Source organism: Parasteatoda tepidariorum, chromosome 12, assembly GCF_982258835.1.
Source record: "Parasteatoda tepidariorum strain Cologne lab strain chromosome 12, Ptep-v5.0, whole genome shotgun sequence".
NCBI lineage: Eukaryota > Metazoa > Arthropoda > Arachnida > Araneae > Theridiidae > Parasteatoda > Parasteatoda tepidariorum.
The window spans coordinates 6,490,471-6,512,048 of NC_141766.1; the positions used below are offsets into that span (position 1 = coordinate 6,490,471).

Genomic DNA, 21,578 nt, shown 5'->3' on the forward strand with positions numbered 1-21,578 from the left:
ATCTTTTATTACAACTCATTAATCTAACTCTTGTGTGACAATCAGTTTAAACTAAACAGCATTAATAATTCTAGATTTTGAAATTATCTTTGCTTAAACACAACACATTCATAATATGATTGTACTTTTTTATACACCTTTTTTCTAAAAAAATGTAATATTCCTTTCTGATTTTCCTTTTTTAATGTAAAAATATATAAGTTCACTTGAAACATATAAGCTCAAGTTTATGGAATTTATTCATGAAATTATTAAAACTGCAAAACCATGCAATAAAAATGCTTAGATTAACTGTTTAAAGTGGATTATTTATTACTTTTTTTATATATTAAATATATTATATACGAAAACGGCGTATTTTAAAGTTTTTTTTTAAAACATTTAACTTCTTGTCGAAAACTTTTGTTTTGGAGTCAAAAAATTATTCAGAAAAATCAAAAAATTCTACACATGAATTAAATTGTTAGATGGCGCCACTATCAATATTTAGTATAACTATTTCTAAACTCAATTGGCGAGAATTAAATTTGTTTTACTGAAATATTTTAATATAAAAAAAATCATGCGCCTTTTGTTATCAAAATAATTTATAACGGACTATAATTATTAACAACTATAAATTATACTAAAATATTAATTTTGTATGTATGGCTGTTACTCATTGATAGCATCATCATACAATAATTCTACCATTTCATTTCCAAACGATAGTTACTTGCAATGACAGTGACGTATACACAGGTGACGCCACTATTTGTACATAGTATTTAAGATCAATTTCCATCTCGGATGAAGTCCGTGTGGCCTAATGGATAAGGCGTCTGACTTCGAATCAGAAGATTGCAGGTTCGAGTCCTGTCACGGACGCAGCATAATTCATTTTTTCACCAATGTTTAAAAATTAACATGCTTTATAAAAACTTTTACCCAGCAAGTCAGTGAATCTTCATGACTTGTTAGTACACTCGCCAAATACCGAGCTCACACCAATATCCAGCATCGTTTATGCCAAAATTTTTGATAGCTAGTAAATGTATGTCCCTCACCTTCCCTTCTTGAATTTTAGATTAAATTTTTTACTTATTTTCGTTTTTAATAAATATTTGATTACAAAATATCTTTCAATGGTTCAATATTTTTCAAGAAAAGTGGGAAATGACTTAGCATCTTAGCAAATACAATAAATTTTTTCTCAAAAATGTTAAGCAATAAAATTATGCTGTTAGTGATGCTCTGTGCATGATTTAAAACTATAAATTTGTCTACATTCTTATAATTTGTTTTTGTTTTTTAAACTGATGATTAACGATTTGTCTGAATTCGTTTGACAATTTGTCGATCGGAATGTCGTTTTTTTCTTTATCGCAAAACACAAAAATTCTGAAACATTTTTCAGAAATCTAAAAACAGACAAATGCATAATGTTCAACACAACTATCTTTCAAGAGATGTTGCTTGCAGAATTGTATTTTTTGTAATTTTCTACAAAAGAAAAATCACTTAAAATTCAAGAATAATGCAAGCCATCTTTATTTCGCTGTATTTAGGCAACGATCTTCGAAAAATAGAGTTCAGTAAATATACATCATCAATTTATTTAGGAAAATTAAGGATTAAAAGTATTTTTTCTTCAGAGACGATTGAACTCTCGGATTTTGTATTTGCAAATAAGTAAATTACTTTGCTGGTGAATACAGTTCTATATATTTTAGTAATAGGTGACCTTTTCTGAAACTACTGAAAATAAGGTTCTATTTTTTTTCACAAATCAAAAGAGGCTGACGATTATCTAAATTCCTGACCAAAAGGTCGGCAGTTCCATCCCAACCGTGTCATTTTATTTTACACTTTACACTTCTTCGAAAACATATTTTAAACTTATAATTCATAGATTAAATATTTATGTTACATTATTTATTTATTTATATAATTCAAATTTATTCAAATTTTTGAATAGACATTAAACATTTTTAAGAAAAAATTATGAAATCCTTTTAAATTGAAAGTTTTCATAATCATAATAATTGTAAAATTATAGTATTTATAAATTCTTTTAATTTTGCATGAAATATTGTAGGTTTCGCCCTTTCTGTTAACCTCATGAAATGAAAGAAATAAAAATGATAATGTAGATGATTGTTCGGTATCGTCTCATTACGTGAACAATCACGTGAACAATCATACTTAACTGTGTAGTTATTTCACGTATAGATGGCGATACTTAAATTTTTGAAAAAATAATAACTCTCCACTACATTTCATTGAGATCATCAAAAATTAGTGTAGTGCTGTCATCTTCAGGAGTTTGATTATACTAAATATATTTTGATAACAGTATATATTTAAAAAATAGATGTAATTTATTTATTCATGAAATCTGTCATGTTTCGTACGATTTTAAAATTTATTTAGAGTTAAAATGAAAGCTTTTTTCGTAGCTTAATCTTTTTTAAAAAATAGAGAATGCTCTTAGTTTTACACAGCGAATATTTTATGATATTGACAAATTTTAAGAAAATTTCTTTTAATTTTAGTCTAGCCTACTACTTTTATTAGTGACAACCTGTTTTCTTTCTACTTTTAATTTCAATAAAAATAAAAAAAATCAGAGTCATTTTTTTAAGAATATTTAAATTAGAAATTTCATTAAAAATATATGTATTTTCATAATTATCTATTGGTAAGTTGTTAGAAGTAATCAATATAATTGTATAATTTTTTACTCTGAATATTTTAAAAAGTCAACAACTTTAAAGTATGTCACTTTTTTAAATTAAGTTTGAATATATGAAATAAATTCTTTGTTTAGATTTTTATTTTAAAAAAACTTTCCAACATACTATATATTTTCAAGAAGTAAGATAATTGTTTTTTCTCTATGTTATAAATACAAGAATAATTAAACTAGAAATATTATTTAAATATATATGCGTTTTGGAACATATTACGGAAGTCAACATTTTAAGCGAATGTTTTAACAGTTATCTATCCTGAAATACCTATATATGTATTTAGCTTTGTGTTGAAATTTTTAAAAAAACCTTAAATTTATTTTTATCTTATGAAAAAAAAAGAAAACACTTTAAAAATTTGTATCAGAGAAAAGAGGTTTAATTTTGAAAAGAACTGTTTTTTATATCTGAAGGAAAATAAACTAAATAGCGAAGAAGAGTTTCAAACAGAAGTAAACAAAAAGTAATGGCTGTGAAATAACGCTAAGCTAGTTGTGGTTCTGAAATTAAAAGAAATTATTAGTCATTATAAAATCGATCTAAAGATGGCAGCACTACACTAATTCTTGATGACGTTAATGAAACGTAATGGTGGACGTGTCAGATACACTGCCATTAATTAGTAATTAACATCAATCCTTAACATGATTATTAGAATACAGTTATTCTTTAAAATTAAATAATTTTAGAAACTAATGGAAGGCACATATATCAAATTAATAAACAAATGTATAATTTGAGATCGCAACACGCCATCTGGGGAGAAGACTGGTTCCATGTCTTGACTCTACCCCTTCCTCTCCTCTCAGTTGTATAGAAATGTACTACGATAATTTCCTTGATATCTTTCGTATTTATTTGTCAAAAACATTTGTCCGATGCTTTCTTTTCGAATTATGTTTCATGTAGTTCTCATTTCCATATAGTTTACCAACTTAAAAGTTTTTAATCCATTTGAGAATCAAGACAGAAACTAACGTACTTTCTTTATTCATCCAAAATTACAAATAGACTAACTCTTGCAAAATTTGAAGAAAAAAAAAAGCTATGGACACCCATCTAATGTAATTATGTTCGATATAAAATCATTGAATTAATTGTAAGTTATTAATATTAATAAATTTATTAAAAATTTCTTTGTTTACTAAATTTGCAGATGATAAATCTGCAAATCCAATTCGGGCAAATCCATAACTGAAAGTGTTCAAAAAAAATTTAAATAGTTTTCTTTTATGAATGTTAATTTCTTTAAAATCATCAAAATTGTATAATTAAAAATCAACCTCATTAATAATCAACCTTGAACTATGCAGTATAATATAATTTCCTTGATCACAGTATCCTGTTCCGGCCAATCAAAGGTAACTAATTAATAAAACACGCTTCAGTATTTCAGTAAGAACGCGCCATAAGAAGGCCCTCCATCCTCTATTTACACTTCTATTTTCATGTTTTGTAATCTGGCAAACTTGTTACGAAAATATTTTAAATCATTTTTGAAAGATTCCGGTATGTCTCAGCTCATTTGAATTCACTACTCGCTTTATGTATTACACTTTGTATTTTATTCAGCATTTTTTTTTCTTTTGCTTTTTACTTTCAATGTTTTGCTTGAGATGTTTTATTTTGTATTTTTTAAGCAATTTGTTCCACGTTCGTTTCAATTTTTAGGGAGCTCCTCCCACTATTGTATTGATATATTTTGCTTTGGCTATATTAATACAATATAAGAAAGTACTCTTTTTTGCGGCTATAATCGTGTGAGCTGATGACAAGATTATGTCTTTTCATTATTTTGCTTTTTGACTTTTTAAATTTTTTTTAAATAAAATTCTTGAATATTTTTTAAAATATTTTGTTTTTATAATTTTTCTTTTTCTCTCTTTATTGATCTTCATTATATTTCCCCATTTTTTCTCTTTATTTTCAACTGATTTTATGAGTTCTATAGACTTGCAGCTTATGCTCAGTAAATAAAACTTATTATTTTTCTTAATTTTCCGAGTTATTCTTTCTTTTCTTTTTTCCTTTTATACAGGGGGTGACAAAATAATGGAAACACTACTGTATTAATACGTTTTTTTATATTTCTCAAGAAATACGTAAAGAATCATTTTATAACTTCAGAAATGTTTTGATTTCTAAAACATATCAATGAAATTTAAAACTTTTAGAGATTTGAGGGATCTACATTATATTACAAACAGAAATTAGTGTTTTTATACACCCTGTGCCAAAAAATGTAGCTATAAACTTGTAACAATTGTTTTGGTTTTTTTCTGCAATAATTACACAAAATTTCGTAAACTTAGCTTAAATATTTATGAAGATATAAAAATTTTTATAAAAGAATATTTTTTTCGTCTTAATTTTTTTTTTTTTTTTTTTTTTTTTTTTTTTGCTATAGCTTTTAATATATTCAATAAAATTAAACAAAATTTTAAGAGCAATTTAAAATAAATTTTCGATTTAAAATTTGAAATAAATTCGCTGAAAACTGTGCAATATATAAGTAATTAAAGTTTTGTGATCATTTTACCCCATGGGGAAAAGTATAGTGATATATTGGTCATATTAAAGAAATCCTACGAATATTTTCATGCATCGAAATCAATATAGGCTGGTGTTCTATTGATTACTATACTAATTATATTACTAATCGAATACAACTAATTAGATTTTGCATTTACAGAATTATTTACTTCTGGAAAAATCATTCATTTTAACACCCATGTAAAATCAAGACAGTATTGAAAATTTATATAGCGTAATTCGACTAATTCCATCTTCTGCAGAATTAACTTATTTGTGTTGCCCCGTTAAATACATTACATATGTATTACTCTAAATATATTATAAATTACTAAATATATTATAAGCAATTATTGAGATATTTAGATGTAAAATTAAGCTTTCAACATTCATTGATAAAGTTGAGTGAAAGAATTTTCTCAGCATTGCCAAAAGTTTTGTTACTATTCATTTTCTCTATATTTAAAATTTATTTTCAGAATTTAATGACACAATTATTTCATTAAAGAATTCAATGACTATAATTTCACTCAGTTTAAAATTGAAATTGAGAAAAAATTATTATAATTAAAAAAAAACTTGGGGGGAAAAATGAAAAAATAATTTCTTTTAACAAACTGGAAACTAAAAAAGTAAGGCTCATCACTTTCGAAAGATATAGAGAAAATTTTCGGTGGTGATGGAAGGTAATTACCGAAATGTTGCTCATAGCATTTTTCGTATGACAAAATCGAATTACTTTCTAATTTTTCCATCCACTTGAAAAACGTAGTTCAATGTTTTTTAATTTATTTTTTCTACTTTTTTGTTTTATGCCTGTTAGATAAAGATGGAATGAATTTCGTTTGGCTATAAATTTACCTTGACCTATTTAGAAAATGATTTTTGTCAGCTGACACGGAGCTCATGTTGAAGTTTGAGCACTATAACTAACCAAAAAGAGATCAAAATTTAAATTGATGATAAATTTTATTTGACGATCTAAATTATGCGTGAGTAGGTCAAGAAATAATTTAAAAAAGCATTTCCATGTAACAGTGTTTCAGTTCATTTAAGAACACATTAACTGGATGGAAAGAGGCCGAAATTCGGTTAGAAGACAAATTTTTCTAAAGTCTGCATATAGGAATCAAAATTGTTCTAAAGTCTGCATACAGTAATCAAAAACGATTAAAACTTGATATCATCCAGTTTCATTAAAAATGTAAGCACTTTAGCTAATCGAAGAGTTGTTAAATTTTTTATTGACTATAAATTTCTTGTAGTAATAATATGCTGATAAGTTTTGCTTGTGGCATAATTAACGGGAAATAATCATTGTTTACTTTGTTATCAGGCTCGGATCTCTAGATGAAGTTTAAATACTCTACTTTTTCAGAAAGTGGGCGAAACTTTTTACCAGCAATGCATGATGAAAAATTCTGATTGTTTTGGAAGGGATTGAAACTTGTATTGTTAAACGAAGAGGGACTCTTATAATGATAGCACTCTAGTTAATCAGAAAGTGGTCAAAAATGTGTAATATGATAAGTTACCTTTCGCAATAATCACATCCTAAATTCTGCTTGTAGTGGCTGGGAACTGATTATAAATAGTATTGTAATCCAGAATAGAGCTTCAGTTAAAATTTTAAAGCTCTAGCCAATCTTCAAGGAATCGGAAAGTTAGATTGACGAAAAATTATCTTTGAGGGTTCTGCTGGTAATGGGGGGAAATTTATTGAACCTTGCATTGATATCAGACACGAAGCTTTGAGTGCTCTAGCTAGTCGGAAAGTAATTTAAATTTTGACTGCAAGTTACCCTCGATGCGAACATTCATTTATTGGGATTTCACCTCAAGGACATCAAGACTCCATTGAGTTAACAAACATTTTAATAAAATGAAAGGTTATTTATATTAAAATTAAAATACTTATTTAAGTAGTTAAAATTAAAAAAATATAGAAAAAAAACTGTTATCAATCTAATTTATCAATAACTCACTCTTTTAATTAAAATGCTATTCATCTATTAAGATCTTTTTTTTTAAATTCTTTTTTATAAGACCGAGTCAAATCTTTAATTCAAACATCACATAATACTTTAAATAAAAATTTCAAAAAATGAAATTAATAATAAAAGTTACTGAGCAAGCTAAGAACGGAGGAAAAAAGTGAGAGAAAGAGTCGTCAAGTATGGTAATCATTCCACTATCTCTTTCTCTTTTGTAACCCTACTGTTTCGAACAATTTTTGAAGCCATTGTCGCAGCTCTCTAACTGAAAGTTAGAAATCAGGAACTCTACTCTCCTATGATTCTTTTTCTCTCTCTGATCCTAGCCTTAAATATTGACCCCTACTTGAAATAGTTAAACTTTGCATCCATAGTGACCGCCACTGCTCCAGACGAATGGCGAAGGGAGTTCTTTCCATAGACAGTCTATAACTACACAGGCACCGTGAATTAAGCAACAACATGTAAATATGGTATACTTAGCCTATAGGAAGAACTCCCCTCGCCACATAAAGTCTATGCCTGTTGCTAGAAATAGCACATTTCAAACGGGGGGGGGGGGAGCTTCTCTCTACTGATTCCCTTTTTCTCGCTGACCTAAGCCAAAATCAGTCTTAAATATTTACCTACTCTGCAGTGCAATTGAAATAAGTGCTTGACGATCGATTCCGAAAATAATTTTCAAAACCAAGAATCTAATTAAGATAATTAAATTTTAAAAAAAAACATAAGGGTATAAGAAATAAAAAAAAAAATTCCAAAGGTATTAATTATTTCGTCAAACTATGAAAGTCAGTTATTAAAACATCTTTCAATGCTTATCAGACATAACCAGTTTAAAAGTTGTTGTCCCTTAGTGCCTTGTAATTCTAAACTCTTTCAATTATTAATTTATTTAACTCATTCTAAATACTAAACAGAGTTTTGACTTTTAAGGTTTTCTTGGTGATAAACTGTTCAAATAATTGCATGATAATCAACCACTATTTGTAGGTGGGGGGGGGGAATAAAAATGCACACTTTTTACATAAAAATACATTTATTTTAGAAATTATATAATGCAATGCTGTTTATTTTTATTTTTTGATACAATTTATAAGAATAAGATTTTCAACTACCCCTGAATGCTTGAGGGACCCCGGACACTGCCCATCCGTAAAGTCGGTACTGATAACAGTATATAATAAAGTAGAACAATATATTCTAACAGTACATAATCCTTTGAGCAGAAATGTGAGAACATTATAGATTCTAGTAAGCAAAACCGTAAGAATATTCTAGTTAAAATAGCATTAAACGGAGAACATTAACAATAAACTTGATGAGTAAGCGTTTCTAAAATTCGAATCAAACACGAAGACAGAGAAAAAAACAGCTTCGAAGAGAAAGGACATTCCAGTCAAAGTGAACTTTGCCCTTCCAACATGGAAATCTGCTTTCATTGTTATTACCTGAGAGGTAGCAGGAAGTGGAACTTGCTCAGATCACTTTTTGGGACTTTTTCAACGTGTCTGGTAGATGAAAGGCAGGTGGTGCGCGTAGCAGATGTTTAGAATGTAAACACGCGAAAAGTGGGAACTTTGAATTGATTGGAAAACGTCTCTTTAAAAGTGCTAATTTGCAAAAAAATGGATTGTGCATTACTCTAGTTTTCCTCAAGGATTTATTTGCGTAATCACTAGGATAACGATTTCATAATTTTGAAGAAATCATTGAAAAACAAACCCAGAAACACGTGTTATTGAAAGTTTAGATCTCGTTGACTGAACAAGCTTGACTAATAACATCGAATTCATTTGGGCTGGAAAGATTAAGAATGCATTCTGAGATTTTACGATGAAGATTGTTTTAAATATGATAAGTATAATTTAAATTTAACTAGTGAAAACCTGAAAAAAAAAGTTTCTGCGTTTTTTTAATTTAATTACTTGAAATTATTTTGCTCTTAAAATAACTTTTGGTTTTGTCTTCTGAACTGTTTGGACTTTAAGATTTTGAAATTAAAGCTTTAGCGATGTTTGTTTCTCAACAATGCCTTTTTATAAATGTATAATAAATAATGGCTCTAAACAAGAAGATGAGAAATCTGAATTACGCTCAAAAACAGAAAATCTAGACGTTTATTTGTCTGCTAATAAGCGAATGGTTAATGCCATTCGCCATATATTACAACTTGCTAGAGTAGCGGACAATATTTTTAGTGGAATCAATGTAGAATGCAGACATTTGATCAAGAGGACTACTCATTTGACAACTAAAATACAAAACTGCCAAAACATTATTGACAAACTGGATGCCAAAACAGTTAAAATTCGTAAGTAAATATTTTTTCTATTTTGCTCGACCGAACTGATTGTGTTAAGTATTTTACATTATTTGAAAAATATTTTTTGCTATTTAGATTAAAAGATTTTAACTTAAATCGCTTATTTATTTATTTTTTTTTAAATTGTTGATAGAAGTTGAAACTATTGTCGATTTGAAAAATGCACCAACTAATAATTGCTAACTCAACTCGTGAATTTAACTACAATAAGTAGCTAGATTTTTTGCAACAATGCCGTTTGATAAATGTAAAATAAATAACGATGGCTTTAAGCATGAAGTTGAAGTTCTGAGCTGACACAAAAATTTAGTTATCTATTTCTTGCAAATAATGATAATTATTCCTCATTTATCACATAATTTGCTTGAGTTGCAGACGATATTTTCGGCGGAATTAACATGTGAAATGCAAACATTTGGTGAAGAGAACAATTGATTTAACAGCTAAAATGCTATGTCATTAAAATACGGATGACAAATTGGACACCAAAACTATTAGAATTCTTATGGTATTTTTTATCATGCCTGATTAAATTAACTAATAAATTATATATATATATATATATATATATATATATATATATATATTATAATAATAATAATAATATAATTGTCATTATAGGTATTAAATGGTTTAATGATTGAAATAAATGCTCTAACTATTAATTGCTAACTTCAGTTATTTGATTGACCTCATATTATGAATATTTACATATATAAAAATGCTTTATATCATATTTATTCAGAACGCAAAGTTATACCACCATTTAATTAATTATAAAAATTTCATCTTAGAAAAATGAGCTAGATTCTGAATATTTTTAATGTTGCAGATTTTGTATTCTTTATAACTGAAAATTTAAATTCTAATTTTTATTTAAGACCTTATTTGAAGTGACGAGATTTGTTTAATTTATATATTTCAATATTTCAAAATTTTTATATTTCAAAAGTGGCGTTGTACATGTTCTAGACATTAATCTTTAAAATTATTAATATATTTGTAATTGTTTTCAAATTATTTTGAGCACTGAAGCAATTGCTGATAATATAATCAGGGTTGGCATGATAAAATTATTTTCAACTTAAATTATTTTCTTTTTAATTATTGATACACGTTGAATATATTTTTAAGCTGTACAAATACTCTTATTTATATAAGGTACTCAGAATAAATTTTATACAACAACGTACATTGCTTAAGTAAATGTTAAACTTTGATATCTCTACCAAGTTAGTGGTGTACACAGAGAGAAGAAAGATTTAATATTGGAAAGAGGATTTTTATTTCTTTCTGGGAAATGTATTTAACTATTAATCGATCTTAATAACGTGGAACTCATCCATTTTTATTAAGACTCATCATCTTATTTTTTTCGAGCAACTAAATCAATACTTTGACTTTCTTTGTGGGAAACTTCTCAATTGATTGAGCATTAAACATTAGCTCTATTTATGAATGGATGCGTTGACCTTTCAGGCGCGATTGTTCTTGTTATCCAGTAGCACCATCTATGCCAAGAATTTGACTTCTGCCACACCCATACGTCACACCCCGTGATAGGGCGGACCCATTTATACATTCATTCCTCCACAAATCGTAATTTTGACTTAAACCATAGAAATATCAATTTCCAATCCAGTACCCCCGAAAGTATAATTTGTTATGGGAATATGGAGGACTTTGTGACCCGACAGATTTAACTTGCACCAGTTACCATTTGCTACACGGGAAGTCTTCGACCGGCTGGAGTTGAACACCAGCGCTCTACTAACCAGGCTATCCTGGCCCTATTTACAGATTAGATTTGATATATAATTCTCTTTTAACAAAACATGCATCAATATAAGTTTTATCTAGTAAAAAGGAAGGGGGATATAAGACTGTTATTGATTTTCAAAAGAGGGGGGGGGGAACTAAATATACATTACATGAACATGAAACTTATAAATTATATAATTTTTTCAGCTGTATAAAAGTAATTTGCTGTTTAACAAATATCTATTTCATCTAATATCAGTTATATCCATGAGGTTCTATTTAATTACAATTGCTTATAAAACTTATTAAATATGTGATCTGTATATATAAAAGGCAAAATCTCCACTGACCACTCATTCTCCCACTTTACATAGAAAGCTAAAATTTGAATCATGCGTTCTTTATGATTTAAATATAAAAACTAAAAAAGTTTCAATTCAATATTTCGTAATTATAGGATTAGTGTTAAAAAACATGTTTTTACTAAGAAGTCTCAAGAAGACTACAGATAAAGAGAGAAACAAAGAAAATTTCATTTCGATAATTTGTAATTATCGGGGTAATTAAGGGGCAATTAGTCCTCTCTCACACGTCACGAATTCTCCAATTTCCCATGAAGTTAGAACGCTCAAATGTAGAACATTTGTTCAATATAAGATAAATAGAAAAATTCATTTCAATATTTTGTAGTCATCGGAATAATTACCTCAATTGAAAGTTTTGTTAAATAAAAGCTTGCCACAAAGATAGGAATCTCAAATTTCGACCATCTCTTCATTATCTGATAAAAGGAGACACTAGAAATTTTTCCTCTCGATATTTTCTAAATATTGGGGTAATTAGCCTAATTGGCCTTAATGCTAAATAACTCGAAGATAGAAGTCTCAAATTTGTATTCTTCATGCGATAAATATAAAAGCTGAAAAGATTCATTTCTATATTTTATAATTAATGGGGGTATTTTTGCAATTGAAAGTTATGTTAATTAAAATTTGCCACTGAGATTAAAACCTCAAATTTCTACTACGTGTTCACATGTAAAGAAAAACTAAAACAGTTTCCTTTCGATATTTTGTAATTATGGGGACAATTGACTTAATTTACAATAATGCTGAATAGAATTTTTACTAAGATAGAAATCTCAAACTTAGAACACATGTATACCATAAATAGAAAAACTGAAAAGTTTCATTTCAATATTTTGTATTTATCGGGGAAATTGCAACAATTGCAAAATAAGTGTCTGCCACAAAGATAGAAGTCTTAAATTTCGATCACGTGTTTCTTAACAGAAAAGGGGAGAAACTAAAAAGGTTACATCCTGATATTTTGTAATTATTGGGGTAATTAGGGATAATCATCCGAATTTACAGTAATGCGAAATAAAATAACACTTTCCAGCCAAATTAGAAGCCTCAAAATTGTACCGTATGTTCCTTATCAAATTGCAAGGATAAATTTAAAAAGAAAAAGTTTTATTTCTGTAGATGTCAGTTCTTCACCCAATAGGTAGCAATACTAAATACCCCGTTATCTCCAATTACTACCAGGTGTTTGAAGCAGCATAGCCAATTCTAACTATTATGCTATTGAACCGCGAAGATCTGAGTTCGTGCATGGGGACGACTATGTAGAACCGTGAAGCGGTAAGTTTGTGTAGGCGAACTAAATGGCCACCGATTTGCTCTAATGCACCAAAATACTAATACCGCAATGCTGCCCCTTCCTCTCCCGATAGAACTCAACTGTTGAAGGGGTGGTCGGAAAAAAATTCTATATGTTCTTCTAATTCTTTTAATTTAATTTTCACAAAAATATTTTAGATTATTTATTTTGTCTGATAAAATTTGACCAATACAATTCTGCAATCAACAGTTTTTGATTGGTAGTTCAATAGTACACAGTTGCCTGTTTTTAAGATTTTGATAAACATCTTTGTTTTTATGCACTTAGAGTCAAAAGTATCGCTTAGGGCAGTGTTTCCCTTAGTGTGGTACGCGTACCCCCAAGGGTACGGGAACAGTTTAGCGGGGGTACGCGTTCGTATGCAAAATATCTCGCGACAAACGAAAATCTCTAAAAATTTTATTTAAAAACAAAGCTAGCCGTGAAAATTTACGATTACGTATTTTTCTATTGGCTATTTTTTTTTTCAGAATTAACAGTTAATAGTAAGCGGTGTCAACAGCCAGTTGTGATTTAAAAAATACATTCATTTTTTTATTATTGGTACACAGCTGTACGAAAAATTCAGAAAGGTTAAACAGAAGTCATAAGTTTGGGAAACACTGGCTTAGGATAATCCAAATCAGTTTTCATCAATAAAAACTATAATAAAATTAAATTTTAGAAAAAATCTAAAAATTGAGATACGCGTAGTTTTAACACTAGAAAGACTGAAACTTAATATGACTGAAACTATATTGCCGAAAAGCAGTTAAAATGACTGGATTGTGAAAGAATAACTAATGTGTAAAGAAATTTGTTTGAAATTAATTTTTAAAATTTTTTTAATATTATTTACAGTTATATAACAAGTTATTAGTAAACATTAACAATAAAAAAAATTATATGTTGTACCAATAAAGTCACAAAATTCTAAGAAATTGCGTCATTATATACATCATTGTTTTTGTAATTGAAATTAAAAAGCAGTCAAAATGACTTCCTTCGGCAATCTAGTGTTAAATTACTTACTCAAAACCACAAATCGCGTCATTATATTGTTTTAAAGTTTTGAGGAAAAAATTCATAGCGGTTCTAAAAATTACCAAGAGCTATTTCTCCTAATCTAAAAAAGTGACCCCATTACTTTCAACCTTTTTTTTTTAACGGTATTGTGCTGTCTAATAATACTATATCATCAAAAGTTTAAGTACAAAAATATATCGATAAAGCATAAATAAAAAATTTTATAATCCAAGATGGCGGTTGTAGAGGCTTCTTAAGCCACGAAGCGTTAAATTCATGCGGATGAAGGACAATGTAGTTCAGGAACCGCGTAGCGTATATAAAAGTAAGGAAGCAAAACTTGTTGCAATACTAATTTATTCCGATTCATTAGTTTTTTCTTTAAATAAAAGAACAATACTCGTAAAAGAAGCTTGAAAGCAGAATCAAATGCTATGTTCATTTTCTTAAATACGCATTTTAAGCTGTGTGTATTTCTGAAAACGCATATTTCGAACTGTGTCCAAATTTAAAAACTCAGTTGCGAAACGTTAAGATGACATTACAATTACATCTAATAGGAGGATAGTCAGGATATCGAATGATATTGGTTTCCGCCATTATGCATGTGACAAGTTGGTGGCTGAATAATAATTGTTTATCTTCTTTTGGATAAACTAGATCAAGTTTCACAGCTGCGAAGACTGAATTTTAAGAAAAAAGATAGCTTTTAATATTTTTTAAAAATATTTTATTCTAATAATTTTTCTTCCTCTTTTTTCGTTAATCTTTATTATTCTCCATGTTTTCTCCATATTTTTAATATATATATATATATATATATATATATATATATATATATATATATATATATATATATATATATATATATATATATATATATATATATATATATATATATATATATATATATATAAACTAAATTTATTAATTCTTGGGAACTTTTCAAATGAATAAAAAAAATCTTAGCCACTTTTGATGTGTTCTAAAAAATTTTGAATTAATTTTTAGTCTTTATTGTTTTGAACTTTTCTCGAGGTTTAAAATTCATTTTGTCAGTGCTTTGCTCTCAAAAGCTTGGAAAAATCTCGCAGACAAATCCCGATAGACTCATACATCACATGCAAAAAGAGAAACGTAGGTAATTACAATTGGTTCACTAAATAAGTCTAGGGGATTCTTCTGTTCTCATGGCTCTGTTTAAGGGAAAACTTAAATGTTAATTCATACATATTTGAATCCAAAAATAGAATAAGAAAGGCAATGTGAATAATAATATATATATGTATGTGTTAAAATAATTATATATTGAATATAATCCATAAATAGAGCTTGTATCTAACTCACAATCCTTTAAAACCTTTCCCAAAAAGAAAGTAATAATATTGATCTAATTATCTTAGAAAATGTGATGATGTGTCTTTAGTATCTTGGGAAATTGATCAGTCCCATGTTACTAACTTCTATTAATATTTAAATATATTGTCCAGAAAGATATAAAAACCCTCTTTCCAAGGTCAAATGTGCTCTTCTCTATCTATCCACCAGCATGTGTAGATTTTACTTAGAGATTGAAAGATAGGATTAAATATGCATTGACAACTGAGGGACGAAAATATCAAACGATGATATTTAAATACTCAATCTTAGTGTTGCGTGACAATTTTATGGAAAAAAAATCATTGTTGCAGGGTCAAAGATTCTGTTCTGACCCGGGGGGGGGGATACAACAGATGGTAAGCGTTCAGGGATCGAAACTTTGTTTAGTGTAACAGCTTTTAGTGTAATAGATCTAACATATGTTTCACTGAATGAATAAAATTCATCAAATCGTGATTCTGTGTATATGTGGAACAGAAAAATTATTAAACATTTTAATCAAAATTAATCATAAGAATTGCGGCAATATGAAGCGGTCTATGTTATATTTAAAAGGGTTGACAGCATAGTTTAAGAGTCAAAAACTAATAGAATTTTAATGGTTTATATTGTTGAAAAACATAAAGTTTATTCCACCGTTTCTGAAGGGGCTTACTGCAAATATTTTCCAGAATTGTCGGCATTGTCAGTTTAATAAATTCTGAGCAATATTATTGATATGCTGTTCCTATAGTATTCAATTTTTTTAGTCCATGCAATGATGTGCTTTAAAACACAACATAGCTAGAAAAAAAAATAATCCTGTTTTCTCTAATGTGATTGCAAAATAATAGTCCACTCTGATGTAATGAACCCGGGAACATTCGGCTGTTGAGAACATTTTAAGTGGTCCGAACTGCTATTTAACTAATGTTGTTTCATACGCTTATAGTAAACAGTTGAGCAATTGGCAGTACATTTACAGTGGACTCAAATTTCTTTTTTTTTTGTAGTTATTAAAGTAAATAATTTTTAGTGTATGCGATAGGTTTAAAAGTTTATGACTTTTAATTAAAAATGCACATCACAATGAAAAATATGCATTAATATGGAATGTTTAAAATGAGTCAAAACAAGCAAATAAAATAATTCAACTAACAGTATAAAAATATCTGATTGGTTAGATGCAATTTTGATTTGAAAAGAAAAAAAACTTAATTAAAATTTTGGCAAGAAGAGGTCTAAAATTATAAATTCAAATTAAACGTTAAAAATTTATTGAATATTATTTCAAAATAAAAGCGTATTCGAGCATGAAAGCAATTTTTTTTTCTGTCACGCTAACTGCTCTACAACAAATTGTAATGCATAATTATCAAAATAATTTTTATACTAGACCAATAATATGGTTATTTGTGTTTTGTAATCCTTAAAAATTTCGAATATACAATGAAGTAGAACTAAATATGTTGCTCACTATGGATTTTTTAAAGAAAAATTCGAAATATTCTTTCTTAAAACATGAAAAAAAAATTCCCTCTTAGACCTTAGCTTTTAATTCAAAACATAGCTAACATTATGCTAAATCTACTTGCAAAGATTCAAAGAATTCTATATTAAACTTTATTTTGTAATGTGCGTTAGCGTAAGAATATTCCCAAAATCACCGTTTTCCTGAAAATATATTGTAAGTATGTAATTGCTGAAAAGCGACTGTCAGCATGCGAAAAAAATAACTATAACTTCATTTCTAATGATCAGAAAACAAATATTTAGAAGGCTAATGCATTGTGAGCCAGAAGACCATGATTTTTGGCCAAAAGTCAAAAATTAAATTTTCAACTAAAATATGTGTAGGCAGTTTTAATATAGCCCAAATTAAGCATTCATAATCATTCCAAACATTATAATGACCGACGAGAGTGCAATGTAATGAAAAATATGTTAAAACTAATTTTTTTGAATTTTTAATATATTAGGAATTTCACCTTACTGTTACATTTTTATCAGAGTAATTAGACTGAAATTATAGTACAATTTTTCAATTTGTTGGATTAGTTAATACTCTTGACAAACTTACAGTTTATATCTTACCATTTGACATTTTACAATGTTTGAATGAATTTCGAAACTTAGTTCCAAAAAGCTCCACGAGGTAATTAGCTAAACTTTTTTTTGTTGTCTTCCTTGATGTTTCTTCTTTCGAAGAAACCTGCCCCATTTTGCTCGTATTGCAAAGGTGGACTAAATATACCGAAAAACAAAAATTATGTTTTTTTTTCATGTTTTTGCGTTATTTTGTAATTAATTCGCGTTATTTTGTAATATTACTTCGGAAATATAATTTGCTTTTCATTTTTAATATAAAATTACGAAAATTATTATATTTTCATTGCTATGTTTAATTATTTAAGCGTACTATATTATTTTTTTTATTTTTGCTCGCCATTTCTTTGGGGGAGGGGGGTATTTTTAGTGTATTTCAAAATTTCAACTTTGAATTCAATTTACCTGCACATAAAACCCCCCAAATTTTGAAACAAATTTGATCGAAATACTAATTTTGGCCACGAAACCTTGAATGCTGGCCCACTGTGTAATGGAAAAATTCAAACATGGACAATTAAGAGACAAAAAATCGAAATTTTCGTCGAAATTGTAGATTTTCACCCAGTTGGATACCTTATAGAGAATAAATTGAAAATGGGAAAGCTTCTTAAAAATAATATCGATTTTTGAGGAGTTTATAACACGCAAAACTCTGTCACAGTTTGAGGAATATCAATCATTTTCTAATACAATTTATTAAAATTATCATTTAAATAATATTAAAAATAATAATTAAAAAAATATTCTACAGAGGAGCTATAAGGCAGGAAAAAAATTTAATGACAAAAATATTTCACATCCATTGATGGCGTAAAATTTAAGGAAAAGTCAGTAACTCTAGATTAAACCATGAAATTGCTGAAAAAATGTTTACAAAAAATTTAAATACAAACAACAAGTTGTTGTAGGATAGGATTACTCCCATTGATAAAGTGCCATAATTTGTTTGCATTTTGATATTTTGAAGAAGAAGAAAAAATCAGCATTTGAAACTTCATGGCTTCAGGTTTACCTCAACTTTTTTACATTTTAAATGACTTTTATATCCGCAGTTGAACAGCTGACCCAATTTTTTTGAGTTTACGACTACTAATGTTCAACTCCGTAGCCTTGTAATTTTGAACCTAATCCAGAAGACAAGGAAACTCTTGTATCAAGTATTAGGAGAAATTTGCCTTTGGGGAGGATTTATGGATGGAACCAACTCGCATTTGCGTTACATGGAGAGGAAAACCTCCCATAGTTAGCCTCACGGCAAGGGGACTCTAACCCGTGATCCGTCGATTGCTGAGGATATTTTACGTCAGCACTATGGTCGGTGCAGTATAGATGCGGATTTCGTATCGACCATCCGTTCATATCGACCGATTCGAACCCGGTTCACCTCATTGGAAGGCGAACCCTTAATCCCTTGAGATATCACGGCTCATTTTAAATTATTTGTTTTTTCCTTCTTTCACGGGATGGACAGGTGACCGAGTGGTTAGAGTGCCTGTTTGCGAAGCTAATGGTTACTGGTTCGAATCCCGCTCAGGGCATGGATATTTCTCTCCGTTGAGTGATTTGTGAGTGTGGCCCATCCTATGAACGGGCATCCGTAACAGTGTGGTGTGGGTAATGTTGCTCGCTCCTCCGTGACTCAGGTTCACAGGTGATAACCGAGTAACGTTATCGAACAACACTTCCGCTATCTTCCAAGGCAAAGAACAAGAGTTTATTAATTGCCGTTAACACGTTGAGCACCACGACAGCCAACGGTGGCTGACACTGAAATTACATTTAGGCTGCGTCTGCCACCGCTTGCTGACAAAGACCTTTAACATAGGCCGCGAAAAGCAGTTGGCTGACAGCGTATAACATGATATAAAACTATAAAATTTACACTCTTTTATGGAATTGCTGAAAATTTAATTCTAAATTTGGTTAAAGTAGTTATTTTATCGATTAAGAGTTCTGTTATAGAGTGGAGGTGCCATACATATACAGAGATGCCAACTTGTTCCGGACAGCAAATATATATTTTAAAGTTTATCAATTGTGATTCTTGGTTTAATAAATTCAATTTAGTAGATTTTTATCCACCACTATTTCTACATAATTCGTAAGCAATTCACCACTTTTGTCAGATATGTCATGATAAACCTTCCAAAAAATAGGAAAATTCGTCTAATATTTTCAAATTTAGTTTGTAGTTATTTACCGTGGCCAGATGGGCAAGCCATGTAAAATTAGTGAGGCGTTCAACGAATGTAATCTTAATCAAAGAGTCTCAAGTAAATAACATTTATAAAGAATCATTTTTTCAAATTATTTCTTTTGAAACTTCTTCTTTTTAAAAAATAAGATTTATTACATTTATTCTAGAACTATATTAATAGTTTTAGAATTATACCATCTTTTTTAGCTCTTCTTATTGTAATTTTCTTAAAAGATGTGACATAAAACAGGCTCTAACGACTTTAGAACAACGTTAACAGTTAAAAAGTATTAGAATTAGCAATTATTTACTAGAATTTTAGCAGCATGCTTATTGTAGGATTTGTCGCTTTCATTGTTACTTTTTTTTTAGAAACCAATTTTAATAGTATGAGTGTTCTAAGTAGTTCGATCAACCTATGCAAAAAAAAAAAAAATTTCAACCAACAATACTGTTCTGCATGAAAAACCACGATTTTTATGTGAAACTACCCCCTGCACCTGAATAGGAGGCCCATTTTATACCCATTACTCACCATTTTCTGGTTAAACTTCCCCCCATATTTATCACTTTTCCATACTTTTTACCTTGGCGAACAAACAATTGGCAACAATTTTTACCTTTATGGCCATCAGGGGCTCGTGAAATACGGTCGCCATTGGCGATTCATAAATTTACGGTGGCAACTATATTTTTAGTTTTTCAATCACTATCTGACATCTACTTTTATTTTATTATTTATATTTTGAAAAAAAATCAGCCGGAGAATTAGTTTGAACGATATTTTTTTTCCCGTTCTTGTCCGTATTTTTAACATTCATCGGAGAAAAGAAATATATTTTTCATTATCTTTGTACTTTCGCGTATTCCTCAAATTTCCGATTTTGTGTTTTGTAATAATGTTGTAAAAATAGGTATTCCAAAGTCCTAAAAAGAAATTAAAAAATATCTATAGCAATAACTGTGAATTGAATTCCATATGGACTCACGGTGCGATCGGTGCAAAATCGAACTACGATCGGTGCAAATAGCAAAGATGCTTTCGATCAACAATTCGAGTTTTTAAATCTGGAAATAGGTTTGATATTGAAGTAATTCAAATTATTTCATCATTGGCTGTGCTCGAAAACTGATTTACTTCCTTATGTTTTGAAAAGGAAATTATTGACTTGATTGTTCGTTGCTCTATCGATTTATGAGTTATTCTGTTGTCACAGATTGCGTATTAAAATTTATAGGTAAAGTCTGCATTGATGGTTTCAGTTTAGACTTTATGTTTTTTAAATGACATTTATTTATTTTCCGATTACTTTGAGTCTCACTGTGGACTGATCATAAGACATAGTTCCCAGTAGATCACCAAGTTAAGCATCACTGGCTAACGTCAGTGAGTGGGTTGGTTAAACCGGAAAATAACCACTCTACACATAGCAAATCTATAAAAAATAAATAAGTAAAAAGTGGCGACTTAAATTTAGTAAACAACGAGTCATTTTTTCCATCGTTTTTTTTTTCTTCTTTTTTCTTTTTTCTTTTTTTTCTTCTTTTTTTTCTGAAAGTTAAGTAAAGAGTTTACTAAAGAGTTAGTACGTATCGTTTTGAGTCCCTGCTTGAGTCCGAAAAGCTCGTTTTTTATACATTATCTAGCCAAAGTATCCAGACACCCAGTGGTACGGACTTAGTGTTCTGAGGCACATATTAATAATGAAGTTGGTCCCTCTTTTGCATCGATGACAGCCTGCACTTGTCTGGGAAGACTTATCACCAGTCTTCGATAGGAATTTACTTCTAGCCTTCCATCACAGCTGAAGTGATTGCTTGAAGTGACGTAATCTGCGTTCTCATTCGTCCCAAAGGTTTTCTATGGGATTTAGATC

At 29.0% G+C, this 21,578-nt stretch overlaps 1 protein-coding gene and 1 non-coding gene across 2 annotated transcripts in view; both read left to right on the forward strand.

The window, feature by feature from the left end:
• Positions 1–794: 794 nt before the first annotated feature.
• On the forward strand, positions 795–867 carry TRNAR-UCG (transfer RNA arginine (anticodon UCG)). The gene has a single exon. It is a non-coding gene; the product is annotated as a tRNA-Arg (tRNA).
• A 7,591-nt stretch (positions 868–8,458) lies between these two features.
• LOC107441411 (uncharacterized) overlaps positions 8,459–21,578 on the forward strand; it is a 65,417-nt gene continuing 52,297 nt past the window's right edge. The window contains exon 1 of the mRNA XM_016054659.5: positions 8,459–9,572. Within this exon, the coding sequence (XP_015910145.1) occupies positions 9,290–9,572 (283 nt within the window). The 5' untranslated portion in view covers positions 8,459–9,289. The remainder of the gene's footprint in view (positions 9,573–21,578) is intronic.